We start from the raw sequence: 16,508 nt of genomic DNA on the forward strand, positions 1-16,508 counted from the left end.
GAAAAAAACTATTTGAAACGTTTTTATTTGTTTTCTGTTATTCTATGCCCAATTTTGGAAACCATAAACGAGAATGTTTTACTTTTGATGACATGTGGCACTTTTGTATAACATTTTCTTTTTATCATGTTGGCCATGTGGGGACAAATTCATTCAGTTTAGAGACTAGTGATTAGGCCTCATATTATATGTATATTTTTTTAAGTAGGCCTCATTTGTTGTTTATCGAAAGTGAAAGTATTCACAATTGTTAACTGCGTAGTTGGAGAGGAGCAAGCAGCAAGGTAAGGACTAGCTGAGTATAATATTTAAAGCAAAATAATGTAAAATGAAAAACCATATTACAACATTAGTACAACATGATGGGTGCACAAATTGCTTAATTGCACAAAGTTTAGCCTACTTAGTCAAGGTTGATGACTGTCTCAACTTGTTTTAATTTCCACAACAATAGGTTATTTATCGTAGCGTACCTCGTCTGCACAGCCTAAAATGAGCCTCCAAGGAGATAGACAGAAGGGAGGCAAGACCTCCAAAGGGAGTCTCTTTGAGAAACCTGACAAAGAAGCCCAAAGGTAAGACGAGCGCTGTTGTCTCACAATGTAAATCATTTTGACAATGATAATGGGGTTGAGTGGAGCTAAAGAATGGGACTAAAACATAAAAAATAAAAAAAAAGATAACTATTGTGAAATATACTGTGTCCGTAAAATGTATATAGTATGTAGAAGCCTAAGCGTTGTTGTCCATTCACGTGACAGGGCATAACCCGGTTCAACCCAGAGCAGCTTAATCGAATCCCCTCAGTCTCACCCACTTTTCACAAGTGTTTCTTCGCGCACAATATTGGGCAGCATTTTGGTGAGAGCACATGGCTACTGAGTATCGTAAGATAAATTGTTAAAGAAAATGGACGCATGCCTCCTGGAATGCATCACGTCCTGTGCCCCTTTTTGGTTTCTGTCTTTATGGTTTGTTTGTAGTTTGTTGATTCATTTTTAACTTGCATGGGTTTCAAATGTGTTCCTGAGCCGGAGAATGGCCACTGTGACTGAAATTAGAAAAAGTACTTTCTACTCCACTACCTGCTCAACCCAGATCCAAAAGGACCTGTCACTTTTCCACCATGTAACATATACACTTATAATCTACTATTTAGGGGCTAATGTGTACATTCAAATAAAGTGTTGCCATCATTACCATTGTTTACTTATAAAACCTACTTCACAGCTGATTTACTGTTTTGCTTTTGTGGTTTATCACTGAAGATAATTAGGATAATAATTTTGTAGCAAGGTCAGAAAAGCACCTGCCCTTTAAGATGCGCAGTACCTACTCTTTTCTGACCTTGCTTCACTTGCATCAGGCTCGGTGTAATCTGCTGTGCCAACTAAAACCATTTGGTTTGTTATTCACTTCTAAAAGTCTCTTTGTTGTATTGAAGCACAATCCAGGCAAAAAGACCACATTCACCTGCACCCACCTGTGTGTCCATGAAGAGTGACTGGTCAATGGATGCTCCAATAGACCTCCGCAAAGGAGACTTTTATAACAAACAAAGGTAACAAAGAACATACATTAACATTTTCCACTATTTGAAAACATCAAAGTGCATTATCAGTGGAACAATTATTTTTCTAAATGAAACTCAGAGTAAATGTGATTGTGTGCTTTGGACAGGGTCCAGCAGGAGAGGTCAGTCTCACATGAACCCAGCATTGTGTCCTTTAAAGGGATACTTTGGGATTTTGGCAATGAGGCCATTTTGGTCATTTTCACACCCCTTTTATTTTTTCCATATTTTGTTGTGTTACAGCCTGAATTTAAAATAGATTCAATTTAGATTTTGTGTCACTGGCACACACACAATACCTCATAATGTCAAAGTGGAATTATGTTTTTAGAAAATGTTACAAATTAATTCAAAATGTAAAGCTGACATGTCTTGAGTCAATAAGTATTCAACCGCTTTGTTATGGCAAGCTTAAATAAGTTCAGGAGAAAATATGTGCTTAACAAGTCACATAAGTTGCATAGACTCACTCTGTGTGCAACAATGGTGTTTAACATGATTTTTGAATGACTACCTCATCTTTGTACCCCACACATACAATTATCTGTAAGGTCCCTCAGTCGAGCAGTGAATTTCAAACACAGATTCAACCACAAAGACCAGGGAGGTTTTCCAATGCCTCACAAAGAAGGGCACCTATTGGTAGATGGGTAAAGGGGGGAAAAAAGCAGACCTTGAATATTAATTTGAGCATGGTGAAGATAGTTTTCTCCTGAGGATGGATCAACAACATTGTAGTTACTCCACTATACTAACCTAAATATGATGGTGGCTGCATTGTGTTATGGGTATGCTTGTCATCGGCAAGGACTAGGGAGTTATTTAGGATAAAAATCAACAGAATAGAGTTAAGTACATGAAAAATCCTAGAGGATAACCTGGTCCAGTCTGCTTTCCAACAGACACTGAGACAAATTCACCTTTCAGCAGGACAATAACCTTAAACACAAGACCAATATACACTGGAGTTGCTTACCAAGACTTTGAATGTTCCTGAGTGGCCTAATTACAGTTTTTACTTAAATCGTCTTGAAAATGTATGGTAAGACTTGAAAATGGCTGTCAAGCAATGAGCAAAAACCAACTTGACAGAGCTTCAACAATGTTTTAAAGAAGAATGTGCAAAAAGTGTACAATGTCTGTAGATGGGTGAGAACCCCCCCCCCCCTCAATGTAATCCATTTTGAATTCAGCTGTAACACAACAAAATGTGGAATAAGTCAAGGGGTATGAATTCTTTCTGAAGGCATTGTACTTCCCCAGCGAGTTCAGATGAACTCGTAGACAGGGCTGCTAACTTTCGAAGATAGCTTGGAGAGAGATTTCCTACGGTTAATGTCATTGGCGCCACCCCTAGTTGAGGAAAATTGATGTTTTAAAGCTTATTTCCTGCAATTCTACATTGTTTAGGCCCTTGACCAGGGTGAAATATTTGTAATTTTTTTTATCACAGGTTGGATGTATTCAGGATTCTTTTTTAAAGTCGAATACACACTCAAAATTCAACCACTTGGTTTTAAGTTATTTTAGATTATTTGGGCATAGTATTTAGAGTATGTTAACTGGGGGAGATTGAATTACATTGGTTTTTGGTTAGAACATGCTAATATTAACAGTTGGTAGCAGTGACTAACCATATGATGGATTGCAGTCTTTCCTTGTCCATAAGAAACAAACATGTAAATATGTCATTCATTTGGGTGAATTAGGCTATCCCTTTTAAAATAGGACCACAGAAAATCATCCTGCCTAGAGGTAGCTCTCTAAGAGGGTTGGCCACCCCTGATCTATGTTTACAACAGTGGAAGCTCCTCAGAGGAGGAAGGGGAGGACCATCCCCTTTTTCTACCCAATTTCATGATATCCAATTACGATCTTGTCTCAACTCCCGAACGGGCTCAGGAGAGGCAAAGGTCGAGTTATGCGTCCTCCGAAACATGACCTGCCAAACCGCACTCCTTAACACCCACGCGCTTAACCCGGAAGCCAGCTGCACCACTTTGTCGGAGGAAAACCGTTCAACTGACGACCGAAGTCAGCCTGCAGGCGCCCGGCCCACCACGAGTCGCTAGAGTGTGATGAGCCGAGTGAAGCCCGTCCAGCCAAACCCTCCCCTAACCCGGACAACGTTGGGCCAATTGTGCGCCACCCCATAAGGGACTCCCGGTCACGGCCGGATATGACACAGCTTGGGATTGAACCCGGGTCTGTAGTGTGATGCAGTGCCTTAGACCGCTGTGCCACTCAGGAGGCCCCTCAGTGAATTTCATTTAAAAAAAGTAAAACATTTAAACGTTTGCCTTTTTAGATTAAACTATACTAAATACAGTGGGGAGAACAAGTATTTGATACACTGCCGATTTTGCAGGTTTTCCTACTTACAAAGCATGTAGAGGTCTGTAATTTTTATCATAGGTACACTTCAACGGTGAGAGACGGATTCTAAAACAAAAATCCAGAAAATCACATTGTATGATTTTTAAGTAATTAATTTGCATTTTATTGCATGACATAAGTATTTGATCACCTACCAACCAGTAAGAATTCCGGCTCTCACAGACCTGTTAGTTTTTCTTTAAGAAGCCCTCCTGTTCTCCACTCATTACCTGTATTAACTGCACCTGTTTGAACTCGTTACCTGTATAAAAGATGTCTGTATAAAAAATTACAGACATCGCCCCCCGGGTGGCGCAGTGGTCTAGGGCACTGCATCGCAGCGCTAGCTGCGCCACCAGAGACTCTGGGTTCGCGCCCAGGCTCTGTCGCAGCCGGCCGCGACCGGGAGGTCCGTGGGGCTACGCACAATTGGCCTAGCGTCGTCCGGGTTAGAGAGGGTTTGGCCGGTAGGGATATCCTTGTCTCATCGCGCACCAGCGACTCCAGTGGCGGGCCGGGCGCAGTGCGCGCTAACCAAGGGAGCCAGGTGCACGGTGTTTCCTCCGACACATTGGTGCAGCTGGCTTCCGGGTTGGAGGCGCGCTGTGTTAAGAAGCAGTGCGGCTTGGTTGGGTTGTGTTTCGGAGGACGCATGGCTTTCGACCTTCGTCTCTCCCGAGCCCATACGGGAGTTGTAGCGATGAGACAAGATAGTAATTACTAGCAATGGATACCACGAAAATTGGGGAGAAAAGTAAAATTTAAAAAATATATATAACAAAATAAATAATAATAATTACAGACCTCTACATGCTTTGTAAGTAGGAAAACCTGCAAAATCGACAGTGTATCAAATACTTGTTCTCCCCACTGTATATTCATGTCACCAAATAATCAATTAAAACACACTGTTTTGCAATGGTCTACAGTAGCCTCAACAGCACTCTGTAGGGTAGTACCATGGTGTAGGCGGAGGACAGCTAGCTTTCGTCTTCCTCTGGGTACATTGACTTCAATACAAAACCTAGGAGGCTCATTGTTCTCACCTCCTTCCATAGACTTACACAGTGATTGTAACAACTTCCAGAGAAGGTCCAACCTCCAAGCTATAAGAGCTCTTGCAGCATGAGCTGACATGTTTTCCACCCAATCAAAGGATCAGAGAATGAATCTAGCACTGAAAGCATAAGCTACAGCTAGCTAGCACTGCAGTGCATAAAATGTGGTGTAGTTGAGTAAAAGAGAGAAAAATACAATAGTTGGAACAGTTTTTAACAAATTAATTTCTTGAAAAATGAACAAGAAGCAAGAGAGATTTATTTTCACTTTCATTTTCGCTTACTTAGCTAGCAAATGCAGCTAGCTAGTTTAGCCTGCTCAAACACCCTCCTCAAACAGAGGGATGCTATGTTAGCTAGCTGGCTATGACTATCCAATGCAACACTGGAACTCTTCCAAGTCAAGGTAAGTTTTTGGTTTTACACTGACGGGCCCCATGGCAATAAATTAGTAACTGCTTACTGACTATACAGTCGTGGCCAAAAGTATTGAGAATGACACAAATATTAATTTCCACAAAGTTTGCTGCTTCAGTGTCTTTAGATATTTTTGTCAGATGTTACTGTGGAATACCGAAGTATAATTACAAGCATTTCATAAGTGTCAAAGGCTTTTATTGACAATTACATGAAGTTGATGCAAAGAGTCAATATTTGCAGTGTTGACCCTTTTTTTCAAGACCCCTGCAATCTTCCCTGGCATGCTGTCAATTAACTTCTGGGCCACATCCTGACTGATGGCAGCCCATTATTGCATAATCAATGCTTGGAGTTTGTCAGAATTTGTGGGGTTTTGTTTGTCCACCCGCCTCTTGAGGATTGACCACAAGTTCTCAATGGGATTAAGGTCTGGGGAGTTTCCTGGCCATGGACCAAAAATATTGATGTTTTGTTCCCTGAGCCACTTAGTTATCACTTTTGCCTTATGGCAAGGTGCTCCATCATGCTGGAAAAGGCATTGTTCGTCACCAAACTGTTCCTGGCTGGTTGGGAGAAGTTGCTCTTGGAGGATGTGTTGGTACCATTCTTTATTCCTGGCTGTGTTCTTGAATGGTCTCAGAATGCTTTACTGTTGGCATGACACAGGACTGATGGTAGCGCTCACCTTGTCTTCTCCGGACAAGCTTTTTTCCGATGCCCCAAACAATCAGAAAGGGGATTCATCAGAAAAAATGACTTTACCCCAGTCCTCAGCAGTCCAATCCCTGTACCTTTTGCACAATATCAGTCTGTCCCTGATGTTTTTCCTGGAGAGAAGTGGCTTCTTTGCTGCCCTTCTTGACACCAGGCCATCCTCCAAAGTCTTCGCCTCACTGCGTGCAGATGCACTCACACCTGCCTGCTGCCATTCCTGAGCAATTTCTGTACTGGTGGTGCCCCGATCACGCAGCTGAATCAACTTTAGGAGACTGTCCTGGCGCTTGCTAGACTTTCTTGGGCGCCCTGAAGCCTTCTTCTCAACATTTTAACCGCTCTCCTTGAAGTTCTTGATGATCCGATAAATGGTTGATTTAGGTGCAATCTCACTGGCAGCAATATCCTTGCCTGTGAAGCCCTTTTTGTGCAAAGCAATGGTGACGGTACGTGTTTCCTTGCAGTTAACCATGATTGACAGAGGAAGAACAATGATTCCAAGCACCACCCTCCTTTTGAAGCTTCCAGTCTGTTATTCGAACTCAATCAGCATGACAGAGTGATCTCCAGCCTTGTCCTCGTCAACACTCATACCTGTGTTAACGAGAGAATCACTGACATGTCAGCTGGTCCTTTTGTGGCAGGGCTGAAATGCAGTGGAAATGTTTTTTGGGGATTCAGTTCATTTGCATGGCAAAGAGGGACTTTGCAATTATTTGCAATTCATCTGATCACTCTTCATAACATTCTGGAGTATATGCAAATTTCCATCATACAAACTGAGGCAGCAGACTTTGTGAAAATTAATATTTGTCATTCTCAAAACTTTTGGCCACGACTGTACACTGTAACATTACTGCATGATTGTAGCATGTTTACTAATGCGTTAGTGCTATTAGCTATGTTGACTATGACGTTACTTTAGCTAATTTGGTGACAACGATGTAGGCTGTGTATAGCGGTTATGATATGTTTTGGCTTGGAAAGTTTTTTTAGTTTTTTTCCTGGTCACAATACAACTGATGTGTTATGCATTGAAGTCCACAAACGAAGGGAAAAGGTGAGAGGAGGAGAGCGCATAGTTGCGAGAAGGAATACAACGTGGCTGCTATGAAAGTGAACTATGTTTACGCGTGATCAGGGGTGTATTCATTCTGCCGATTCTGGTGAAAACGTTTCGATTTTTTTTAACGTGATAATCTAATATCTTGCCCACAGCGATGAACAACAGAGATCAGAGTCTGAGATTCCCAGTGGTCAGTCTGCCCAGGATCATAAGGAAGATCTGTCCTCCATTTTCAGGGTAGGTTGTACTTTCTCATACAGTAACTAAAGTAGAAGTAAGGATCGTCCACACCTAGAATGATAACCATTATCAATAACCATGACGATCATCAGCGAGCAGCCACAATACAGTACGCTTTATGGTTCTACACACCTTTCAATCAACTTATAAAACACATCCTACCTTAGTTAGTTGCATGTCATGGTGTATTATTAGTTTAGTGAAGTGTTATTTTGATATGAATATGCTTTTTCTTTTTTTCAGTCTGTTGAAGACAGTATCATCACTTTTGTGAGAGGGGAGTTGGAAAGATTTAAGAGGATTTTGTGTCCAGATCTCCCAGAATGCTTTGAGAGTCAGAATAAGAATGCAAAAGCAGTGGGCTCTGAAGATGAGAAGCAGCAGAGCAATGCCAGAGAGGGGGCTCTGAAGATCACACTGCACATCCTGAGGAACATGAACCAGAAGGAACTTGCTGACACGTTGGAAAAAAGTATGAATTATTTGTCTGTAGTCTTTTTATACCAGATTAATGTACCCTTTTACATACTTAAAACTATCATTTAGATAATTTATAGGAAATTAATATTTATGTTAATGAATATACAGTGAATTCGAGAAAGTATTCAGACCCCTTGACTTTTTCCATATTTTATTACGTTACAGCCTTATTTTACAATGGATTAAATCAAACATTTTCCTCATCAATCTACACACAATACCTCAATGACAAAGTGAAAAAAAGTTATTTATGTTTGCAAATGTGTGTTTATATATATCTTATTTACATAAATATTCATACCATTTGCTATGAGACTCAAAATTGAGCTCAGGTGCATCTTGTTTCCATTGATCATCTTTGAGATGTTTCCACAACTTGATTTGTGTCCACCTGTGGTAAATTCAATTGATTGGACATGATTTGGAAAGGCACACACCTGTCTATATAATGTTCCACAGTTGACACTGCATGTCAGAGCATAAACCAAGCCATGAGGTCGAAGGAATTGTCCGTAGAGCTCCAATATAAGATTTTGTTGAGGCACAGATCTGGGGAAGAGTACCAAAACATTTCTGCAGCATTGAAGGTCCCCAAGAACACAGTGGCCTCCATCATTCTTAAATGGAAGAAGTTTGGAACCACCAAGACTTTTCCTTCCAGAAGGACAACCATCTCTGCAGCACTCCACCAATCAGGCCTTTATGGTAGAGTGGCCAGATGTAAGCCACTCCTCAGTAAAAGGCACATGACAGCCCGCTTGGAGTTTGACAAAAGGCACATAAAGACTCAGACCATGAGACACAAGATTCTCTGGTCTGATGAAACCAAGATTGAACTCTTTGGCCTGAATGCCAAACGTCACGTCTGGAGGAAACGTGGCACCATCCCTACGGTGAAGCATGGTGGTGTCAGCATCATGCTGTGGGGATGTTTTTCAGGGACTGGGAGACTAGTCAGGATTGAGGGAAAGATGAATGGATCCTTGATGAAACCTGGTCCAAAGCCCTCAGGACCTCAGACTGGGGCAAATGTTCACCTTCCAACAGGACAACAACCCTAAGCACACGAAGAATAGCAGAAACTCCCCAAATATGTGTACCAAGCTTGTAGCGTCATACCCAAGAAGACTGGAGGCTGTAATCGCTGCCAAAGGTGCTTCAACAAAGTACTGAGTAAAAGGTCTGAGAACTTATGTAAATGTAATATTTCAGTTTATTTTTTTACATTTGCAAACATTTCTAAAAACCTGTTTTTGCTTTGTCATTATTGTGTGTAGATTGATGAGGTGGGAAAAACTATTTAATCCATTTTAGAATAAGGCTGTAACGTAACAAAATGTAGAAAAAGTCAAGGGATCTGAATACCTTCCAGTACTTTTTGCACTGTACATGTACCACATTAAAAGTCACATTTTCAGGAATGTTTTCTGCACGATTAGGTCTTCTGGGTGAGCTTGCTGTATGCCAGCATAAACTCAAACTCAATCTGAAGAGAAAGTTTGAATGTCTGTTCGAGGGAATAGCAAAGCAAGGAAACTCAACACTTCTCAACAAGGTCTACACAGAGCTGTACATCACAGAGGGTGGAAGTGGAGAGGTCAATCATGAACATGAGGTCAGACAGATTGAGATAGCATCCAGAGGACCACCAACACAAGAGGTACCAATCAAATCCAATGACATCTTCAAACCCTTACCTGGACAAGACAAAACCATCAGGACTGTACTGACAAAGGGAGTCGCTGGCATTGGAAAAACCATCACTGTACACAAGTTCATTTTGGATTGGGCTGAAGGAAAGGCAAATCAGGATGTCCAGCTCATATTTTCTCTCCCTTTTCGGGAGCTCAATTTGTTCAAGGGGAATCAATGCAGTTTGATCAAACTCCTCCATCACTTTTGCGTTGAAGCAAAAGAATCAGGAATATCCAACTTTGAAAAGTACAAAGTTGTGTTTATCTTTGATGGTCTTGATGAGTGCCGACTTCCTCTAGACTTCCAGAACAATAAGAGCTGTTCTGATGTCACAGAGTCAACCTCAGTGGACGTGCTGCTGACAAACCTCATCAAGGGGAATCTGCTCCCATCTGCTCTCCTCTGGATAACCTCTCGACCTGCCGCAGCCTACCGCATCCTTCCTGATTGTGTTGACCAGGTGTCTGAAGTACGAGGGTTTAATGACCAACAGAAGGAGGAATACTTCAAGAAGAGAATCAGTGATCAAAACCTAGCCAAAATAATCATTACACACATAAAGTCATCAAGGAGCCTGTACATCATGTGCCACATACCAGTCTTCAGTTGGATTTCTGCCACAGTCCTAGAGAAAATGTTGGGGGAAGCAGAGAGTGGAAAGATGCCCAACACACTGACTCAGATGTACACACACTATCTGATTTGCATCATACTGATCAATCTGAAATATTCAGTGGGATCAGAGACATTGGTGGCAGATTCAGAGATTAAAACAGACGAAGAGATGATCCTCACACTGGGAAAATTGGCATTTGAACAGCTGGAGAAAGGAAATCTGATCTTCTATGAGGAAGACCTGAGAGAGTGTGGCATTGATGTCAGAGAAGTGTTAGTGCACTCAGGAGTGTTCACTCAGATCTTTAGAGAGGAGTGTGGGCTGTACCAGGGGAGGGTGTACTGCTTTGTGCATCTGAGCATTCAGGAGTTTCTTGCTGCATTATATGTGTTCCACACATTCATCAACAGCGGTCTAAATCTATTAGACGAACAGGAAACCACCACCAGAAAGCTTCAGATAACCAAAGGTATTCCTGTAACTCTTCTTCACAAGAGTGCAGTAGACAAGGCCTTACAAAGTGAGAATGGACACCTGGACCTTTTCCTTCGCTTCCTTCTCGGTCTCTCAATGGAGTCCAGTCAAACTCTCCTACGAGGCCTACTGGCACAGATAGGAGGCATCTCTCAGAGCAATGAGGAAACCGTTGAGTACATCAAGAAGAAGATCAGGAAGAATCCCTCTCCAGAGAGATGCATCAATCTGTTCCACTGTCTGAATGAGTTGAATGACCATTCTCTTGTGGAGGAGATCCAAAGCTACCTGTGCTCAGGAAGTCTCTCAGAAGCCCAACTTTCGCCTGCACAGTGGTCAGCATTGGTCTTTGTGTTGCTGACATCTGAAAAGGAGCTTGATGTGTTTGACCTGAAGAAATATTCCAGATCAGAAGAGGGTGTTCGGAGGCTGTTGCCAGTGGTCAAAAGCACCAGGACAGCTGTGTGAGTGCAATGATTCTTGAATTTCTGGAATATCCATCATGCTTTTAGCACTGGGGTGTCCAATTTTATCCGCAAAGGGTTGTGTGGGAGCAGGCTTTTACTTCAACCAAAGCAGTAACACACCTGATTCAACTAATCATAGTTTTCAATCGTCAACTTTTTCAATTGAATCAGGTGTGTCAATGCTTTGGCTGGAGCAAAGGTCTGCACCCATACTGGCCCTTTGTGGATAAGATTGGACATCCCTGATTCAGTCAATTAATCTTAACATTTCTTCTTCAGGCTGAAAGGATGTAATCTCACAGAGAGATGCTGTGAAGAATTGGCCTCAGCTCTCAGCTCAAACACCTCACACATAAGAGAGCTGGACCTGAGTGACAATGACCTGCAAGACTCAGGAGTCAAGCTTCTCTCTGCTGGACTTGCGAGTCCACACTGTAAATTGGAGACACTAAGGCAAGTATATTTGGGGTTGAAGATGGGAGCAAAAGGGAGCATACATTTTAAGACTGAGCAAGCAATCTTACCAAAATGGTTACATTTATCTTTCTGCAGGTTGTCATTCTGTGGTGTCACAGAGAAAGGCTGTGCTTCCCTGGCATCAGCTCTGAGATCAAACCCCTCTCACCTGAAAGAGCTTGATCTGAGCTACAACCACCCTGGAGACACAGGAGTGGAGCTGGTCTCTGCCATACTGGAAGATCCACACTGTCAACTGCATACACTCAGGTAGTAAAACAATTAGTCAGCCGCATATTGAAAGCTGAAGTGTCGCAGAAATTCTAGGAAGAGAGACTGCAGATTTCTTTCAAACAACAATTTATTGTCAGATTTGCAAAAGTTAAGCAATCAACCATCACTAAGAATAGTTAAGAGTTGAAAAGTTCCACGGACAGAGCTGTCTTTCTCCTTTTATAGAAAGTACATTATTTTATCTTTGACAGTTAACAGATGTGCAAAAACAGGCCATGGGAACAGAGTGGTAAAAAGTAATTTAGCTCGTCTGTGTAGATCAAGATAGCTGATATCGCCACCACTCTCTGTTCCTCACTGCACTTCCCACAGACATTACCAGTCAAACGTTTGGACACATCTACTTATTGAAGTTTTAATATTATTTTTTTTTTACAATTTTCTACATTGTAGAATAATAGTGAACACATCAACACTATGAAATAACACATATGGAATCATGTAGTAACCCAAAAAGGTAGGGGTGGGAGCCCTATTTGGTAAAAGACCATGTCCATATTATGGCAAGAACTGCTCAAATAAGCAAAGAGAAACGACAGTCCGTCATTACTTTAAGACATGAAGGTCAGTCAATCTGGAAAATGTCAAGAACAGTGTAGTCGCAAAAACCATCAAGTACTATGACGAAACTGGCTCTCATGAGGACCGCCACAGGAAAGGAAGACCCAGAGTTACCTCTGCTGCAGAGGACAAATTAATTTAAGTTAACTGCACCTCGATTGCAGCCCTAATAAATGCTTCAGAGTTCAAGTAACAGACACATCCCAACATCAGCTGTTCAGGTGAGACTGCATGAATCAAGCCTTCATGGTCAAATTGCTGCAAAGAAACCACAACTAAAGGACACCAATAAGGGGGGCAGCAGGTAGCCTAGTGGTTAGAGCGTTGGGTCAGTAACCGAAAGGTTGCTAGATCGAATCCCCGAGCTGACAAGGTAAAAATCAACAAGGCAGTTAACCCACTGTTCCTAGGCCATTGTAAATAAGAATTTGTAAATAAGAATTTGTTCTTAACTGACTTGCCTAGTTAAATAAAAAATAAGAGATTTGCTTGGCCAAGAAACACGAGAAATGGACATTAGACCGGTGGAAATCTGTCCTTTGGTCTGATGAGTCCAAATGTGAACGGATGATCTCCGCATGTGTCGTCCCCACCGTGAAGCATGGAGGAGGAGGTGTGATAGTGTGGGGGTGCTCTGCTGGTGACATTGTCTGTGATTTATTTAGAATTCAAGGCACACCACAGCATTCAAGGCTACCACAGCATTCAGCAGTGATATGCCATCCCATTTGGTTTACATTTAGTGGGACTATAATTTGTTTTTCAACAGGACAATGACCCAAAACACACCTCTTAGCTGTGTAAGGGCTATTTGACCAAGAAGGAGAGTGATGATGCTGCATCTGATGACCTGGCGTCCACAATCACCCGACCTCAACCCAATTAAGATGGTTTGGGATGAATTGGACCGCAGAGTGAAGAAAAAGCAGCCATCAAGTGCTCAGCATATGTGGGAACTCCTTCAAGACTGTTGGAAAAGCATTCCTCATGAAGCTGGTTGAGAGAATGCCAAGAGTGTGCAAAGCTGTCAACAAGGCAAAGGTTGGCTACTTTGAAGAATATAAAATATATTTAGATTTGTTTAACACTTTTTTGGTTACTACATGATCCCATATGTGTTAATTCATAGTTTTGATGTCTTCACTATTATTCTATAATGTAGAAAATAGCAAAAAATAAAGAAACTCTTGAATGAGTAGGTGTGTCCAAACTTTTGACTGGTACTGTGGCTAAATTCCTGCCGATCGTAAACACTGGAGGTCACGTACTACGGTCGCACCTAAGGAGCTCATAAATCTGTATGCTCAGATTTATGACTAAGTCACACAAGGCAAGCTTGTATCAGTATAAAATACCAGCATATAGCAATGGAGAATTCTTCTAAGTAAAAACAGCATAGTATGTCTAATTAAACAATATAGTAGGTAATTAAATAATTTCCTCCACAGAAGTCAAAGTAACTTTGCAGGTTGGCGCACTGAATACTATATGATAAATTAGAAAAAGTTCTGATAATGTGAGGATGTACAGTGGGGCAAAAAAAGTATTTAGTCAGCCACCAATTGTGCAAGTTCTCCCACTTAAAAAGATGAGAGAGGCCTGTAATTTTCATCATAGGTACACTTCAACTATGACAGACAAAATGAGAAAAAAAAATCCAGAAAATCACATTGTAGGATTTTTAATGAATTTATTTGCAAATTATGGTGGAAAATAAGTATTTGGTCAATAACAAAAGTTTCTCAATACTTTGTTATATACCCTTTGTTGGCAATGACAGAGGTCAAACGTTTTCTGTAAGTCTTCACAAGGTTCACACACACTGTTGCTGGTATTTTGGCCCATTCCTCCATGCAGATCTCCAATGCTTCTTACGAAGCCACTCCTTCGTTGCCCGGGCGGTGTGTTTGGGATCATTGTCATGCTGAAAGACCCAGCCACGTTTCATCTTCAATGCCCTTGCCGATGGAAGGAGGTTTTCACTCAAAATCTCACGATACATGGCCCCATTCATTCTGTCCTTTACACGGATCAGTTGTCCTGGTCCCTTTGCAGAAAAACAGCCCCAGAGCATGATGTTTCCACCCCCATGCTTCACAGTAGGTATGGTGTTCTTTGGATGCAACTCAGCATTCTTTGTCCTCCAAACACGACGAGTTGAGTTTTTACCAAAAAGTTCTATTTTGGTTTCATCTGACCATATGACATTCTCCCAATCTTCTTCTGGATCATCCAAATGCTCTCTAGCAAACTTCAGACGGGCCTGGACATGTACTGGCTTAAGCAGGGGGACACGTCTAGCACTGCAGGATTTGAGTCCCTGGCGGCGTAGTGTGTTACTGATGGTAGGCTTTGTTACTTTGGTCCCAGCTCCCTGCAGGTCATTCACTAGGTCCCCCCGTGTGGTTCTGGGATTTTTGCTCACCGTTTTTGTGATCATTTTGACCCCACGGGGTGAGATCTTGCGTGGAGTCCCAGATCGAGGTAGATTATCAGTGGTCTTGTATGTCTTCCATTTCCTAATAATTGCTCCCACAGTTGATTTCTTCAAACCAAGCTGCTTACCTATTGCAGATTCAGTCTTCCCAGCCTGGTGCAGGTCTACAATTTTGTTTCTGGTGTCCTTTGACAGCTCTTTGGTCTTGGCCATAGTGGAGTTTGGAGTGTGACTGTTTGAGGTTGTGGACAGGTGTCTTTTATACTGATAACAAGTTCAAACAGGTGCCATTAATACAGGTAACGAGTGGAGGACAGAGGAGCCTCTTAAAGAAGAAGTTACAGGTCTGTGAGAGCCAGAAATCTTGCTTGTTTGTAGGTAACCAAATACTTATTTTCCACCATAATTTGCAAATAAATTCATTAAAAATCCTACAATGTGATTTTCTGGATTTTTTTTCTCATTTTGTCTGTCATAGTTGAAGTGTACCTATGATGAAAATTACAGGCCTCATCTTTTTAAGTGGGAGAACTTGCACAATTGGTGGCTGACTAAATACTTTTTTGCCCCACTGTATATCTCACAGAGCTTTGAGTTTACATGCTGCTACTGCCACAAAGGGATATTTGCCACTCCAACAGTGTGTTCTGCTTTTTCAACAGTGTGGATCATAATGCTGAGTGCTGGTTGAAATCTGCCCTGAAGAAATGTACGTTTTGAATTGTGCCTATTTTTATATTACAATACATAAATGTACCTGCAATACGTGAAGAGGGTATTCATAGGAACTGTTCCTGTTATTTATTGTCTCCGTCTCTTCCGTCAGATGCATGTGAGCTCACACTGGATCCAAACACAGCACACACATACCTCTCTCTGTGTGAGGCAAATAAAAAGATGACACGGATGGAAGCGGCGCAAGTATATCCTGATAGCTCTGATAGATTTAAGGACTGGGGCCAGGCGTTGTGTAGAGAGGGTCTGTCTGGGCGCTGCTACTGGGAGGCAGAATGGACTGGGAAATGGGCTGGTGTAGGAGTGGCATATAAAGGAATCAGCAGGAAAGGGGAGGGTAATGATTGTGTGCTTGGATACAATGACATGTCTTGGAGTCTGCGCTGCTTTGATGGCTGTTTCAATGCCTGGCACAAGAAGAAGGGGGAAGCCATATTGGTCCCCTCCCCTATCCCCAAAAGGGTAGGAATGTATCTGGACTGGCTGGCTGGCACTCTGTCCTTCTACAGTGTCTCATCTAACTCACTGACCCACCTGCACACATTCCAGACGACATTCACTGAGCCTCTCTACCCAGGGTTTAGGCTTTGGTATCATGACACCTCAGTGTCCCTGTGCCAGGTAGAATAGCCCCTTGTGGTATACCTAGAAGAACACCAAAAGGATCAGACTCTAAAATACACTACCACTCAATAAAGGTGAACATTGTTACTGATTATATCAAATTTATAAAGCCCTTCTTACATCAGCTGATATCTTAAAGTGCTGTACAGAAACCCAGCCTAAAACCCCAAATGTCAAGCAATGCAGGTGTAGAAGCTCGTTGGCTAGGAAAAACTCCCGAGA

General features: G+C 41.9%; 1 protein-coding gene across 1 annotated transcript; it reads left to right on the forward strand.

Moving 5' to 3' along the window:
* Positions 1-492: 492 nt before the first annotated feature.
* Positions 493-16,292, forward strand: LOC120030226 (NLR family CARD domain-containing protein 3-like). Its single transcript, XM_038975571.1, has 9 exons — positions 493-575; positions 7,360-7,444; positions 7,691-7,795; positions 7,829-7,939; positions 9,396-11,176; positions 11,459-11,632; positions 11,732-11,905; positions 15,590-15,636; positions 15,754-16,292. Exons 1-9 carry the CDS (start codon positions 493-495, stop codon positions 16,290-16,292), a joined length of 3,099 nt encoding a protein of 1,032 aa, XP_038831499.1.
* The last annotated feature ends 216 nt before the right edge of the window (positions 16,293-16,508 follow it).

This window comes from Salvelinus namaycush, chromosome 36 (genome assembly GCF_016432855.1).
Source record: "Salvelinus namaycush isolate Seneca chromosome 36, SaNama_1.0, whole genome shotgun sequence".
Lineage (NCBI taxonomy): Eukaryota > Metazoa > Chordata > Actinopteri > Salmoniformes > Salmonidae > Salvelinus > Salvelinus namaycush.